General features: G+C 46.4%; 1 protein-coding gene across 1 annotated transcript in view; it reads left to right on the forward strand.

Annotated features, from left to right (window-relative positions):
- Positions 1–17,079, forward strand: part of LOC147732881 (protein mono-ADP-ribosyltransferase PARP14-like) — a 1,341,877-nt gene that overhangs the window by 333,676 nt on the left and 991,122 nt on the right. The window contains exon 9 of the mRNA XM_086957426.1: positions 13,049–13,270. Coding sequence (XP_086813552.1) covers positions 13,049–13,270 — 222 coding nt within the window. The remainder of the gene's footprint in view (positions 1–13,048; positions 13,271–17,079) is intronic.

Genomic DNA, 17,079 nt, shown 5'->3' on the forward strand with positions numbered 1-17,079 from the left:
GCTTCCTGAATGTTCGCTGATCCAAAGGATGTTATGTTTCGATCAGTGCAGTTGACGAGTGACCAAAATTTCTTTGAGTTCTTTTGCTTGCTTTCCCATACCAGTTTGACCCAGAATTGAGATTCCTGGGACTTTTTCTCTTGGGTAACTGCCCTCCTAAGTGCTTTTTGGGCATGACGATATGTAACTAGGCAGCTGCTGTTCTCTGGAAATTTTAATAGCCACCTCAGTGCGATACTTCTCGTTCTTTTTTGTATTTTTAAAATGGGGAGTGCTGTTGCTCCTACTGGTGGGATGCGGTTTGGGCCCTGCCTTGTCACTGGGTAAGTTCTGATCAGATGTACGCATAGCTGCGACCATATTGTTGTTGGGGAAACCGCTTGGTCTGGAACACACATGATGAAATCCTTGCTTGTTTTTAAGATGCTCTGGCAGTTAGACTCGCTCCATTTCAGGCGTTTTAAGTTATCGGAATATATTCCTTTGTAGGTAGATGGTGCCTTTTTGTGGAGAACTAAATTTGTGGTGAAGGAGATAACCAATGGCCTATGGTCACTTTCGGACCTTGTCAGGACGGAGAAGCTATCCAGATTAAACAGGAATTCCGAATTGCAGATGGTAAAGTCCAGATAGGAATTTGTTCTTCCATTTGACCAGGTCCAGTTTGGAGATGAGTCGCTGGCCGATCTTCCGTTCACCACCAGGTACCCTGCGTTGTAAAGTCTCATCACGGTGACCTCGCCTAATAAATTGGAAACTTGCACAGGAGGTTTGGATTGGGAGACAGCCTCAATAATGCTGGTCATGTTGGGTCCTTCTGAGTCTGCTATGTTCCCCTGAAATAGGTTTGTGTTATAAAGTCCCCTGTGATAATGCGGTCCGAGTTAGGATATTCTGTGGCTATATCATTCATAAGTTCACAGAGTCTAGCCAGGTGGTCTTTTTTTGTGCGGGTGTTAGGGTTGATGTACACATTTATAAGTAAGAGCAATCGCTGTCTGCTCCGTAGATTAATTTTGACCCCCAGTAGCCAGTCTTCTTTCAAGTAAAGTTGACTGAATTCGCCTTTTAGGTTATTGGATATGTATGTGGACAAGCCCGCCTTTGGGGTGGCCGAAGCGGCTGTCCCTAAGTGCCGGTTTCCGATATTCAATAAATCCTCCTATAGGGCGGCCCTCTAGTTCCCAGGTTTCCTGTAGGGCAATTGCCACATGTTCCCCCAGGAAAGACATGGTGTCTTTGTTTAAGGTTTTTTGATGTAGGCCGCTAATATTCCATGAGCACAGTGAAAGAAGTAGCTCCCCCTTGCTACTAACCACATTGTGCTGTTGTGCCCCTGCCGGGAGGAGTGATTTTGATGGATTGTATGTTTCTGCTGGTGTTCCTGCCGCCGATGGTCAGTTTGGGTGTTTTGAGGCCAATACTGCTGGTAGCCATCCCCAGACATGGTCTGGATTTTTTTTTCTCTGCTGCTTCGGGACATTTAAGTTCTGTATCCGACCCTGAGGCATTTTTTAGAACAGAGAACGGCCTCCCATGCTCTGTGTTTTTGGTGAGGGCCGGCTTGCTGGGTGTGGTTGCTCTGGATAGCAGCGTGATTGGATACCCTGGCGTCGAGTAAGGGTACACTCTAATTCCCCAGTTCCGCAGTGTGGCCTTATGTTTGAGAAAGGCTCCTACCCAGCCTACCTGTACGAAAGTTACAACAGTGACCTCAGAGGGTTGGTTTCCTTGTGGGGGAAGGAATTCAATGGATTCAATGCTGTTCATGTCCAGACCTACCAGCTCCGGTATGCCTTCCACTAATTTCAGCAGATTTGATCTGTTAAGGATATCATGCCGCCCCTTGGATTTGTACTCCGTGCTAGTAAAATCCGATGACACGATAGGTCGTCGCTTCGCAGCTCTGGTGCGCTTGTGGGTCTGAGGATCGGTTTTTCGATTGTTGCATCTGATCTGCTTTTGTGTAACTGCTGTGGTGGTCGGAGGGGAACCCGTTTTAATTGTGGAGTGTGACTAATCCGGGTAGCTAGGTCATTGCAGATGGTTTTAGTAAAACTTGGTTTGGTGTTGTGTTTTCATTCCCAGAAAGGGGGAGAGCCGTTAAAGGCCAACATTTTCCTGCCGCTGACTCTTGCCCGGTGATACTTGACCTGACTGGACTCACCCTTGTACTTGTTGCAGGATCGCTACACTCTGCTATCGTTGCCGGGGCAGTTGTTGATGTTCTTTGACTCTGAGGACTCCTCGCCAGTTCTTGAGTGGGTAGATCCCCAGTGGCTCCGTTCGAGGTTATTGTTGCATTTGTTGTTGGTTCCACTGTGCTGGATTCTATAGAGGATTTTTTATTTTCGGCTATCGAAAAAATGGGGAAGAGATTCTGATGGGCCAGGTTGGAATTAGCCCTGAGTTTATTTCTTACTTTGCGTTGACGTTTGCGCTCTCTCTTGCTGCAGGGAGGAATAGGCCCGGGGAGGGGGGGGGCCGGGACTGATGGAGCGGGTGAAGAAGCAGAGCTGTTGTTTCGTCCATCCTCAGATTTGGCATGCTGGAATCTTAGCCCAGTTGGTGACGGGAGGGTGCCGTTTTCAGCCGTCAAAATCGGTTTTATTGAAACGTTCTGAGGGTGACCGTTCATCGATGGAAGGCAGTTTATTGTTCCTGTAATATCCGCTTCTTCTTCCTTTGTTTTTACATTTTTATTTCCAAAGTCCTCCGGTGGTTTGTCCAGTTCTTGATGTTTAGGGAGTTGCAGTTTGGCTGACACGTTTCCTCCCCTCAGCTGCTTTACTTCCCTGATGATGGTGGAAAGGCAATCTGGGAGCAGGGAGAGGGAGTCAATAATTGGGGAGCAACAGCACTTTGGTTGATCAAAGTTCGCGGATGCTTGCGCCCTTAGAATTAGCGAGTTCAGTTTGTCTAATTTGCCGTCAATCCCTGACGTAAAAAGTGCCAGGGTATTTAGTAAGTCTACCTGCACCTCTAGTTTTACTGAATGGTAATTGAGTGCGGTCACAGTTTGTTGGAGGGTCTGCAATAATTGTGGCCAAACACTAGTCGTAGTGCCCTCTTCTGTATTAGGTTTTTCATTCGGGGAGAGGCTCGGGCTTGGGGAATTTGGGGTGGTCTTGAAGAAGAGGGACAGATCTGACATGGGTTGGTCGTTTGCTGCCAGCTGCGCTGATTGACTTTGGCTTGGAGTCCTTGTTTGGCCAGGAGGCGAAAATAACTTGTGTAAAGGACTCAAGTCTGTTGATGCTGTTAGTATTTCTGGTATTGGTGAGGTTGGCGAGTTTGAAGGTGGGTGACTACCATTGGATTGCGCTGGCCTAGCTTGCCCGTGGATTTGCACTGTCGTTGTTTGCTGAGGAAAGCCCGTGGGTGGCTTAGACGGGATCAAGGACACCGGTCTAGTGACGGGAAGTTGTGAAAGTTGTTGCAGCAAAGGGGAAGCCACTATTGGACACATAATGTCTTCCAACTGTAATTGCGGTAGGTGGGCAAGCCCATTGTCATCTGCCGGAGATGTGAAGGGCTTGCCTGGTTGAAAAGGTTTGGGTATTTTCCCTGTTATGAGTAGTACAAGTAGACCCAAAGATATAGACCTTTGGTGGCTTTTTTGCTGGCATCGTGTTGAATACCCAATTTTGCGCTGGTACTTGGCGGTCGAACCCTGGATGGTCTGAGGTTGTAGAAGTGGTTACCTCCAAAGTTTGCGGGTGTTGCTCTAATAATTGTATTAATTCCGCAGTTTTTGATGGAGGTATCTAAAATAGTCCCGTAGGGTTAGGCTTTTAGGTTTTTGGGGTTTTGGTGTGTGCTTGGCGTGGCCCTGAACCCCAGCTGCGTCTAATTGCATGGGCTTCCTTCGCTTGGGTGCAGTGTACTTTCTTTCTTTTCCAGATCTCATTGCACCGGAATGGTCTTGGCTTGGGGCTCTTTTGACTGAACACAGATCCGGCTCAGCTGCTGCTTTGGTACAGGAACTGAGTTGTAGGAGGACGGTTTTCTGGTTCCCTCTTCAGGGGTGACTGCGATGGCATACACTGCGTGGCTGCACTCTGTGCGGCTATGTCAATCAATCCGCACGGCTCCTCCTTCTGCCTCCACCTTGATTGTCTGACCGCGCAGTCTACGTCCCTGGACCGCGTCCGCGGCCCGCGACCGGGTTCTCTCCCGAACTCTCTGCTCCTTTTTCTGCCACTCTTTTGCTCTTGCTGATGCGGCTGCCTTGTTTGCCTTGTTGGTTGCTCGCTCGCTCCAAAATCCGCGCGAGTCACTCGAGTCACCTCTGCCGCCTGCTCCTTCCACACTGCTGCTGTCGACTACAAACTCCGCCTTATTATCACATTGATGTCTTGTTAATCGCCTGGTGTTTCTCCATGATTTCTACTTTTTTTCCCAACGTTTTGCCTCCGAGCCGGTCCAGTAGCAATGTTAGAAATTTGGCTCTGTCCTGCTGGTCCAATCTGCTTAGTTCCTCTGGTGCTGGCGCTGGCACTGCGCGGTTCCCCGCCGTAGCTCTGCCCCCAACCAAACCGGATTTCTGCCTTCCGGACTGTCTCAGGGCACCCACCTCCAGCTGCCCAAGCTGCTTGCAGAGAGCCTCGCGGCAGCTCCCGCCGCTATCGGGCCGCTCCCGTTTTCCGCCCAGCGCAGCTACCAAGGAGGCTGCGGGCTCTTACGGCCTCCTGCGCTCACACCCCCCGTGCCCCACACCTCACTGCACGGGGGAGGAGGGCAGGATACAGCAGGGTATAGCAGGTTACTGGATTTTCCACGCGGAAAGGCAGAGGGACCAACGATGGCTCACGCTACCGGCTGCTTCTGCTACTGGAGCCCCCTATCCACCGCCGCACTGCACGGCTGGGTGGGGCTGGTTTTGGTGGAGCTAGCGGAGGGCTGGCAAGGGCTGGCGAGGCTAGATTAAGTATTCCGTGCCCTGGCCCCTGATAGCTCGGGGCTCCCGGCTGATGCTGGCTCCCCTGCCGCCAGGCGCTTCTCCTGCGCTTATCTCCGCACAAGCACCGGCACCGGCACAGGACTGAAAGCGGGCAGCGGGAAGTCGGGAAGTCGGGCGGACAAGCAAGGGAGCAGCGCCTGTAGCTCCTCCGGATCGTGGCCTCAACCCAGCCTCAACCCAGCCACAACAGCTCGGTTCGGCTCGGCTCCTATCAGAAAGTCCGGCTTGAGTAACACGCCGCTGCCGCTGCCGCTCAGCTGCCTCGCTGCCTCGCTACCTCGTGGAAACGTTGAGCTCTGTTTGTCAGTTTCATTTTGGCTCCTTGCATTCCCCCCTCCCTTCTTGGCCAGCCTTTTGATGCACTGCTCGCATCTCCCTCCTCCCTTTTTTGTCAGTTTCATTTTGGCTCCTCGCATTCCCCCCTCCCTTCTCGGCCAGCCTTTTGATGCTGTGTACGTTCTTAACTTTCAAAAACAGTTAAATTAAAATTTAATTTGGGGCCAGGGTTAATTTCCCTTTTTAGGGCACCGAGGGCTTATTGGAACTCCCATTCTTCTGTAGCTCGTGGTCTGACCAGATTCTGTGCCATAATTACCACGAACTACGCGGAAGTCACCTTAATAACATGACTTAGCGCTTTATAAAACTCCATTAATCAAAAAGTGAATAACATTTTGTATCTACTCCTCGTACCGGTATCACAGTTAACACCCAGTCTACTGTTCTGGAATGGCAGGGTGCCCTACACACGCCTACAAACCTCAAGTTGGACTCGTATTCCTGTTTTCCACGAAACACATGCCTACAGTGGTTCGAGGGTTGCTGTGGTTTACCCAACATGGTCTGCCATGCAGAATCATCTCTCTCTCTCTTTCACGCACACAAGCTCTCTCTCTCTCTCTCTCACATGCATGCACGCACACACACATGCACGCTCTCTCTCTCTCTCCCTCGCCCCCTCTCTCTCACACACACACACACACACAGGCACGCACACATGCACCCTGTCTCTCCCTTTTTCACACACACAAGCAGTCTCTCTCTCTCTCTCACACACACACAGACACGCACACATGCACATTCTCTCACTCTCACACACACACACATGCACAAACACATGCACTCTCTCTTTCTCTCACACACACCCACTGACATACGCGCTCTCGCTCTCTCACCCCCACACATACACATGCACACTCTTTCTCTCTCCCCCCTCGCACACACACACACACAGGCACTCACGCACACATGCATTCTCTCTCTTTCTTTAGTGTGTAGTGCCAAAGCACCATTGATTCCTGCTACGCACTTTAAGTCATTCATTGGTGCTTTTATAATGATACAAGGACCCCTTGCTCCCTGCCAGGCCTCTAGCACTGGTGGTGTGGTGGGGGTAGTTACAGTAAGACCTTCACTGGTGCTTTTAGCTTCACTGTGGTATGATACAAGGACCCCTTTGCTCCCTTTTGGGCCTCCAGCACTAGTGGCGTGGTGGTGGCAGTGTGCGAGTGTCGAAGCACTTTTGACTTCTGCTATGCACGGTAAGGCATTCATTGGTGCTCTCTGCTTTCAATAGGGCCATGGCTTGACAGCAGGCAGGCCTTTGCTCCCTGTCAAGTCTCCAGCAGTGGTGGTGCATCATTCATTGAAGCTGCTCGGGGCTGGTGCCTGTTGATGATTCTCCTGCAGCTGCGGAGTCAGCAGTGGGTGCGGTTGTGAAAGGCTAGGGTGGTGTGTATGCGTTCCCTTACACCTTTTCCTGCTCTACTCCCCGCTTGTCCCTCGTGTGTATATTACAGAGGTCCGAAAAACACAGCATTTGAAATACCTAAAACACGAAAAGATTGCATGAGAATCAGTGCCGCGGGTGCCTTTCCTCTCATTGATTGGATGTACCCGCTCTCCCTACAACTCTCTCTCTCTCTTTCACGCATACAAGCTCTCTCTCGCTCCCTCACACACGCATGCACGCACACATGCATGCTCTCTCTCCCTCTCCCCCCTCTCTCTTACACACACACACGCACACGCACACACACGCACACACACACACACACACACACACACGCACGCTCTCTCTCTTTCCACACAGGCACACATGTACGCTCTCTCGCACTCACACACGCATACTAACACATGAAGGTTTTCAGTTGTTCAAGACACCAATAGACTTGGTGTCAAAGTGGACGTAGGTATTACCAGTTGGAATTGTGAATCTTGATTGACTGCCTGTCTTGACCTCAAACGTGTGTTTCTCAGGAATGGTTAGAGCATGGAGCAAAGTTCTAACAGTTCATTGTTCAGGGTGACAGACTGCCGCCAATGGGACACTATCCAAAGACCTGAAATCAAGAGGAACATTCTTTATCTCTCAAGATCCTGATCTCAGCAGATACAGGTTTTCCTCCTGTTCCAGGTGGTTCATTTACACTACAGGCTCATGATCACACTTTGTAGCCTGGGGAAGCATTTCTGCTCCTCCGATACGTCTGGATTATGTAGCTTTTGCTAACCAGGCAACGACTTTACTTATTGGAGACTGAATTTTACAGAGTGAAGGCCAGTTAGCCTACTTTCTTACTAAGGTTGCGAGTAAAAAAAGTCCAGTGTCCCACTATTACCAATCACCTGCCACCAACCATAAGTCTAGTCATTGACTCTTTACAGGAGGCAGTAGACACTCTTAACTATATGAGGGCGGTGCAGTTTGGGTTCTCCCTCTTTCTACTATGGTGCGCCTCAGTGGTATGGGACCAGAATAGCATGACCTTGTCTGACAAAAGTATTGTGTCCTACATATAGTTTATTAAAGTATCACCTCATTTGTCATTTTATGTGTGTGTTATTGATATAGAGACATACAACCGTGTAGCGTTGAACATCAAGCAAAATTTTTCCCCTCCTCCAGTTGTCTTGCAGATTGTTGAGTCGACTGGAAGAAAACAGAAGTCAGGTGTGAAACAATTGATCTGGGCAATATGGCAAATCATTCTCAAACTAACCTAATGCTTCTAATCTAGGCCCACATTGTCACACTAGAGAGCAAAACACACTCAACTATTTTATACAGCTCTTACAGAAATCATTTCCCTTGGTACTTTCAAAGATCTGCTCTACCTCAATCAGTCTTGAAAATACAGACTGCACTTTCTTCTCCATCTGTGCCGCTCAGAGCTCCATCGCATCAGATTCCTACCTATTCTCTAAATAAACAGAAAAGAAGGGTTGCTGCAGTTAAGAAAAAAGATGGCTCTTGATTTTTGCCTGTACTCATCTTCCAGATATTTGAATCCAGCCTGGGTTCCCCAGCATGTTTCATTCTCACTACTGGGATCTGTGGCACTGTCAAGCTCACTTCCAGCAAAAGAACTCATTTATAATTCCATGACCAGTGCACTCTTAAATGGATGCAATGCCAAAAGGCACCCCATCGTCACCGATTCCTCCCAAACTGTCAAAGACATGGGTGTAAAGTTAGCTTTGTTCACAAACGTTATTGGATCTGGAGTCATGCCTCCTGCAGCTTACAGGCAAAACCTCATTCTTCCTTCATCCTGTGCATAAATTATCGAAAATATATAGTATTTTATGATTAGCTTCTGCTTCTCATCCCCACACCACAAGCTTCTATAACAATACTGCCCTGTATTATTATGCTGAGTGTATAGGACTTGAATTGCACAGTAATCTGCTTTGAGGAATTTGTGATAGCTTCCCCTATGTATTAACTTATTTCCATCAGACATTCAATGTTACTATCTCTTTTCAACGTGTGCTTTTGGAAACTGCATGCTCCTATCTCCCGGAATAAACACACATGCTTCACATCACAGCTGGTTAGAGGAAGAACTTCACCCAATCTGAGCCCGTTGAGAGATACTTTGACTACCTTCCTATCCACAAGGTGCATAAAAAAGGGGTCTGCCTGAATGCTGATCAGCAAATGTACCCCACACAATCATTGGAGGTACCATAGACTTGTTGCCTGCCTGACCATCCTTAATTGTGAAGCACTCTGATATCCTTCGGAATCATGTTCGCGCGATATAAAACTTTATAAATAAACTTAAGTCTAGATTTCCTTTTAACCTCAGTGTATTGGCTCTGAAAGCAGTCTCAAGTTGTCTTAGGTATTTTAGCTCCACATGCTATCTAGAATGACAGACAAAAAGCACCGGTTTACTGTTAATACATCGCATCACACTGGCCTGGAAAAAAATGTAGAATGTATTGCATATCTCACCAACTAGATCACAGAACATATGCTGAATACATTCCACATTTAGAGAGGAGACTTTGATGTAAATTAGGGCATGCTGTCCTACAGCTGGTCTGAAACTCCCGAAAAGCTTATGCCATTATAACCTGAAACAGGAAAAATTTAGCACCAGGAATCGAATAGGTCTGTGCGCTGCATTAGCCCTGTAATATTTGCATGCAGTCTTCCTTCTTGCTAGAACACACTGTCTGTCTGTACTGAAAAGATCTTTTGAATGTGGACATAATCGTTATGGCGCAGGTACTAGCCAACATCTTTGCAGCACAGTTATTACTCTGTGTTTGAATGCACAGTTTCAAATTGATGTCATGCAAGACAAAAAGCTGTTGATACAACTGCAATATCAATAAGAAAAAGCTTACTGATAAAAAAAACAATACAGAATTTTCTTAATTGTCTATTTTAGAAAAAAAACAATACTCCAATATTCGAGAGACAATGGAGATCCATCAAAACCCTTTTGACGATTAAAGTTGCTTGAGAGGATGACAAGCGTAAAGTTAACTTTGCTATATAGCTCAGTATCATCAATTCAAGATTAGCGAAGCACTGAACCAACCAAAATAACTTATTCAGCTTGGCAAAATGTAATTCTAAACAACCACTTAAACCACATTTGTCTCAGTCAAACTGCACATGCTGAGAATACCTTAACTACTTTGACCAGTGAAATTGTTTAATTCTGTCCGCACTACAATCCTACTCAATCACGAACACCCCACTGCCCTCATCTTTCCAAATTCATTAAAAAACATATTCTTCCAAGATAAGATCATCTCCGTTTCCATTATAAATTTTTTTTATAACTATTCTGCATTATTATTATGAGCATTTCTCTTTCTTCCCTGATAACTTCCTGTTCAAGATACGTCCCCATGATCCCCAACCAATTTTGTAAACCACAACCAGACGCAAAGTTGTGCTTGGCAAAGTTGTGAAGAAATACGTTGCTGGCTAGCTTGCCATTCAACACCATAACTTATCACAGTATTATCAAGGTCCTTGAAACCCCATGTGTTTCAGGGTAGAGTTAATTTAATTCAATTCAGATGTACTTGTATAGCAGATGGCTACTATCCCGGGGGTTCTGTGCTAAAAGCACCGGAGCACTTTTAAGTCTTAATCACCAAACAGCCAGGTTCTAAATAGTTTCCTGAACCAACCTTCTACCTCAGTCATCCTCAACCTAGTAGGTAAATCATTCCATACTTTTGCTGTGAGGAAGAAGAAAGATCTACCTCCACTCCTTACTTTCTGCACTGTTGGTATTTCGGCTACTTTAGGAAGGATTATCTCGACGATCTCTTGGGCAAGTAAGGGCAAAACAAGATGAAAAGAATTTGAGGGCCTTAGCTCAGTGGGCAATACATAGCAATTTAAATAGAATTCCATTTTTAACTGGAAACCAGTGCAAGGAAGCCAAATACCCGGATATCAATTGATACCTCGGTATCTTCAGTAACAGTTTTATTGCTGTATTTTAGATCACCTGTAGTCACTTCAACATGTGGAGCGGGCATCCCTGGTAGAGGTAATTTCCGTAATCTAACCAGGAAAGAATCCGTGCCTGTGCCATACTCTTCCGAGAGGGCGGTGAGAGGAGGTCTCTAAAAGTATTCTCATGATACCAAAACATGTGGAGGCCAGTTTATATGCTTACGTCTCAAAAATGAGATTTTCATCCAACCAGAAGCCCAGATTTTTAATAGTTGGTTTGGCCTGGGGGCAGCTACCTAAAGATTCTGGTCGACAGACTGATGTCCTGCGTTTCATGGTATATCCGACCACCAACACCTCAATTTTGTCAGCACTGAGTTTCCAACAATAAGGACCCGTCCAGTCAGCAACCTCCTTTAGACTTACTTTAGATAAGGCTCCAAGTGGCTACAAGAGCTGGTTTTCCTTCTTTGTTGCTTTCAGGTTTCGTAACACCACCTCATACAATATCCATGTCACCTGAGGAGTTTATTAGGGGCCAGCTTCTGTGTCTGTCTTATTGTCTTGTTAATCTTACATATGGACGTATAATAATATTAACGAAGGAGGCAGTCGCTGCCTTTTTCCAATATGGCAGTGATTTCTTCTCAGGGATATCCATTATAAGACCTCTGCTGTCTTTCTATCCTTTTTTCTGCACAAACGTATATCTTTGAAAAATGGCAAAACCTTGACTCTAAATTATAATTTAAAAAAAAGAAGTTGACTCCTCCTTCTACACATCGATAGCTTTACCTCTGCTCTGGCTGCGGTTGTTGGATCACTCGAGATATGGCATGAACTCCATCTTTACATGTCCTTACTAATCAAAGTTCGATAGAGATACTTTTCGCTCCTTGAAAAATGATAAACTATTTCAGACACCATGAAGCTGTTGCTATGTAGTGCAGGGTGCAATAATATCTTGGATCGACCATTGGAATGTAGTCCAAATGGGCAAGTCTACATACTCATTCACTGCAGTGAAAACCATTTTTCATTATGGTGCCTCACTATTTTACAAAACTAGAACACCATATTACATTTTTCTACTGTTGTAGTATCTCCATTGGCGCCAACGGGAAGCCACAATTCAACCTGTTATATATCTCATTTAAAGTAATCCACTATCAACATAGGAAGTACTATTGCACTACTCAATATCTCTATATATTCTGTGTGCCGCTCTGTCTAAGTGATACCACACATGTCAATTGTTGTTACCATTTATAGTGCTCTGACATCTCATGGGTAGAGTACACTTTTTTAAAAACAGAAATTTAATAGAGGCCCCAGAGGCACTCTTATGTAATGGGACTGATACCTAATAGGTCCACTAGGTCCCCCTCACCCCCCCCTCCCCGCCGGCCCCGATGTGGATGTTATCAGATAGACTACAACTCAACATCCCTTTAAAACACCCCCAAGAAGGCTCACTCTATCTTGCTCTCCTGCTCTCACTCTAGTTATTATCAGAATCATGCTTCGACTGTGTTTAAATGTTGAGGATGTCCACGACTTTAATTAGCTACACGAGCAATAAAAAACTGGTATCCAAAATTGCAGGTAAGTGATTTTATTTCTTAGTACCTATGATCAAGGAAATTTCAGGATCTCAGTACTCCAAACTGGTCTTGGACCCATTTTTGGTTCAGCCTTATAGTGTAAGCGAGAACTTTAGGAGCTAGAGGGTAATGCAAAAGACATTCTGCTGATCCTATGTTCTCCCTTAATTCTTTGGAAATACTGCATTGTTCCTGATTCTTTTATGTCTCAGGGATATCTTAGCTGCTTCATCAAATGAAAGATTGCCTACCGCATGTAAATACGTAATTCTAAAGGAAAGTATCATCACTGGAGGGCAAACGCAGATCAACCCTTTCTATGCTTCTCGAATAATAGCTGCTTCCACGACGAATTAATCCTTTAACTATTACATGTTTTTTATCGAAACCCGTGTTAGGTTCCAAGAAACCAGTTAGATTACATTTTATTACCTGACTTTCTATTTTTAAATTATTACTTGCACTTACGATGAATTTATTTTAATGATTGTGATTGTTGTATATGCTTTTATGAATTGTTTTTACATTTCGAATAAAGCTTTATCGAATCGAAAATGAAAGATTGAGCAAAATACCAGAATATGTGTGTATGGTGGGCAACAAGATAGCAGATAAGAGCAACCAATGTAGCACATTTTGTAGGTGATGTTAGTAAAAGTAAGAGGAATAGATTTGCAGCTATATATAATTTTAGTAACTATTTCAGGTGTATGCCAATAACCTTTACAGAAATATTCCTAATACTGCGTTATCTGTTTCTTGTAGGAGCTCCAAGACCTTATCAATGAATGCTTGAAGCGCACTGAAAGTAAGCATTTCAAATCAATTACTTTCCCAGCGATTGGAACTGGAAATTTAGGTTTTCCTAAACCTGTAGTTGCTGCTTCGATGTTTGAGCAAGTGATCAAATCGAGTAGGAAAAATAATTTCCAGAACCTTCAGGAAGTTCACTTTATGCTGCATCCAACAGATACAGATAATATAACGGTAATGATCTGCATATCATTCTTGGTACCTTTAATACTTCTGTAACTCACTTTGTTGATCCTTGGCCACACTACAAAAACTTGCAGTTGATTTTGCTTAGGTTTTTAGCCTGAGAGAACAAAATATGCGCACAAACCTAAAGCCGACATGCAGTCTGGTAATCCTATACATCATTCACAATTAATGTATACTTTCACTTTCTGTGCAAAGTGTAATAATGGAGTCTGATATTGAGTAGATTAGTTATCTTAGTAACAGAAATATGGTGATTTTCCCTGGTTTACATCATTTGTTTGTATAAGAAAGCCAGGCCTGAGTCCCCTAGTTCCACGGCCAACAGTTTAGCCACTAGACCCTCATCCTATCCAGATCTTAACACTGCTAGCAGTAGTCTTACCTTCACTACAGATTAAACCTTCAAAAAACCATAGCACCATGACAAAGCACATGTTGTTTAGAAAGATCAAAATTAATTTCTCCTGCACGGGATCTTTCTTATAGATTTCATTGTCTTTTTGAAGGGTCCTCACCTCATGCTTGTAATTCTCTTGCATGAAACATGACATTCCTGTATAATTCCTGTGATAGGCATACTTTCCAAAATAAGTGGAATTTATTTTCATCCACTTATCCCTGCTCCTGTAGTAGTTTCACTCCCTTATGACACCTTATCCAGATTGTTTACTGCTCTGTAGGTGTTAGAAAGCCATCCGAAGGGCTTCTGCCACTATTAACAGCGAGGGCCTGATTCAGAGTTTGGCAGTCGGCTTTCTCCGTCACAAGCGTTATTTACAAGTGCATTATTTAATATGCTGATTGCAATAAGGCAGACAGGCTATCAGTCATGTTTATGACAGAGTAACCCATACGACAAATTCTAAATCAAGGGGATAGTTTTGATGCCTGGCTGAACAACATTCTGTTTTGAGAAGAGTGTGAGTTCCTGACATCCCCCCAATATTCATAGGTCCAGAGTTGATACAGAAACATTGGAGGGGTGACCCTGGAGTGTCCTAAGAAATAACATTGACAATTTCTTTGTCCTGACCAGCAAGATCCATCAATGGTACATTACAACTATTAGGCTTGCTACTGGTATTAAGAGAATCAGCACCATTTCTGATTTTGGGAAGTTTGGCATAGGCCATCAATGTGATGATGCTACTTCCCAAAATCACCCCTAAAGGCATCTAGCTTTTAGAGGTGCATCGAGGAGAAGAGAGACGGGGGAGTCTTAAAGACAAAGGCCTTCAATCTGATAGGAGAACAAAAAACCATTGAGGACAAAGAGAGGAAAAAGGTAGAAGAAAGACAGAGAAGAAAAGCAGAGTTCTTCAGAGAAAAAATAATCCTATCCCTGAGATTTTCTTTACATTTGAAGAGTATATTGAAACATCGACCTTAAGCTCTACACGGGCATTCTCGCGACTAGGCTGGCGGCCTATATGCAGCAGTTAGTGGAACCTGACCAGGCAGGCTTCATCCCCCAAAGACAGACCAGCGATAACACTAAACGAGTCCTCCACTTCATTGATGCCGGGTCACGGACGCGGCCGGACTGCATGTTGCTTTCTGTCGATGCCGAAAAGGCCTTCGATAGAGTGCACTGGTCATATCTGGAGTTGGTGCTGCGGCGGGTTGGGATGGGAGAGACGCTCCATAACCGCATACTGAACTGCTACCGCCAACCTAACGCCACTGTCCGGGTCAATGGGCATACCTCCCCACGCTTTCCAATTGGCAGGGGCACCAGGCAAGGGTGCCCGCTCTCCCCAATCCTGTTTGCCCTCTAAATGGAGCCGTTGGCGCAGCGGATCAGGCACCATAACCTCATCAAAGGCATTCCCTTCGGCGTGACTTGCATAAGATCAGTCCGTATGCGGACGACATCCTGCTCTCCCTGACAGACCCGATGCAATCCCTCCGGGCGCTCTTTGTGGAGCTTCAAACCTTTGCGCTAGCCTCCGGCTTTAAAATTAACATAGAGAAGTCAGAGGCCCTGAACATATCCCTCTCACCGGACACGCTCGAAGAGGCCAAAAGCGAGTTTGATCTGCACTTGTCCGACACCAATATCCCCTATCTGGGAGTTCTGCTGGCTCCCACTGTTCAGGCCACTACGGAACTATACTATACTAGACTCCGCTCATGCCTTAGCGACGAACTCAGGAGGTGGAAACAACACTCGCTCTCCTGGCTTGGACGGATAGCGGCAGTCAAGATGACACTGCTGCCACAGATTCTCTGTGTTTCAGACCCTCCCTTTGTGCCCCCCCCCCGCGGGCTGGCTTCAGCGGACACAGTCGGATCTGGCTCGCTTTGTCTGGAACGGCCGCCGCCCGCGCTTTAAGCATGCGATCGCATTACTCCCCCCAACTCACGGCGGAGTGGGGGTGCCTGACCTCGCCCTATCCTACCAAGCGACACAACTCCGCACCCTTGTGGGGTGGTACCAGCTGGAGTCGGGTAAGCATTGGCTCTTCCAAGACCAAGCAGTGGCGGGCAGGCCCCTTCAGGGGGTTCCGTTCCTACCGCGATGTCATAGACCCCCCCCCAATCTCTGTTTGTCACAGATCACGACCACTGTGATGGACGTGTGGGACAGAGTAGCGGTTAAACATGACCTCGCCTCGTTCCCCTCCCCGATTACCCCACTTTTTGATAACCCTGACTTCTCCCCGGGTCTGGATCCCAAGGTGTTGACTGCCAGGGGACGCTCGCCCTGTAGAGAACTGGGATACCTGTTCGATCTCAACGGCATCCTTCCCTTCCAGAAGGTGAAGAAGGACTATGGCATACCAGAAGCGGACCGCCTGCCCTACCTGCAGGTCAGTCACTGGGCCCTACAGCCGACGATCAAACCCGGCGCACATCGCTTCCTCACCCCGTATGAAAAGTGGCTGTTGACACACACCTCAGATAAAAAACTGATTACCGACCTGTACCAACACCTCCTCCTCACCAACATATACACATACAACGCAGGGAGGGTCAGGTGGGAGAGGGACCTGGGGAGACAACTCTCGCACAAGGAATGGGAAGGCATATACCATAGAGCCAGGCACTCGGCCTATCACACTGGTCTCACAGAAACCCTGACCAAAGTGGCCACCTACTGGTACCACACTCCGGAACGCTTACACCGATGGAATCCCCGCATTAGTGATCGCTGCTGGAGTGGTTGTGGGGAACTTGGCACGCTAGAGCTTTTACTGTGAAGCTGTGACCGCTTACAACCCTATTGGAACTCGATCATAGGAAGTGGACTCCCATTTGGACACCCAACTTCCCAGATTCCCCGCTTATATTTTGCTTGGACTCCCCAATGCATTGATGTACCCCCTGAAGTCCAGAAGAGGGAGGCTTATAGCGATTGCGCTGGGGGCCGCCATCCATAACATTGTAGCGCACTGGAGGACCACTCAACCTCCCCCACACACCAGCTGGCTCCACAGATTATGGATGATTTTGGGGATGGAGAAGTTAACTCTAGCAAAGGAGGGGAGGGGAGAGGAATTCGCAGCACTTTGGCGACCATTCTTGACTCTGTTCAAGGGGGAGTTTAGGGAATTGAGCTGCCCACGCTACTTACGCATGCTTCGCCTTGCAGACACACCACTTGAGGAACCTAAGGTTCAGCCGCACAGGTGTAAGACTAAGGGCTGATGTTCGACCTATGGCCTCCCGCTAGGAATGTGGTGATTTTCCTTTCTTTATGCCTTTGCTTCGTGGGAGGGGGGGGGGTTATGGTCTGGATTCCTCTGCTGCAAGACCCCTACATTTCCGACATTGTCAATATATTTGCCACC

This window comes from Lissotriton vulgaris, chromosome 2_1, assembly GCF_964263255.1.
Source record: "Lissotriton vulgaris chromosome 2_1, aLisVul1.2, whole genome shotgun sequence".
NCBI lineage: Eukaryota > Metazoa > Chordata > Amphibia > Caudata > Salamandridae > Lissotriton > Lissotriton vulgaris.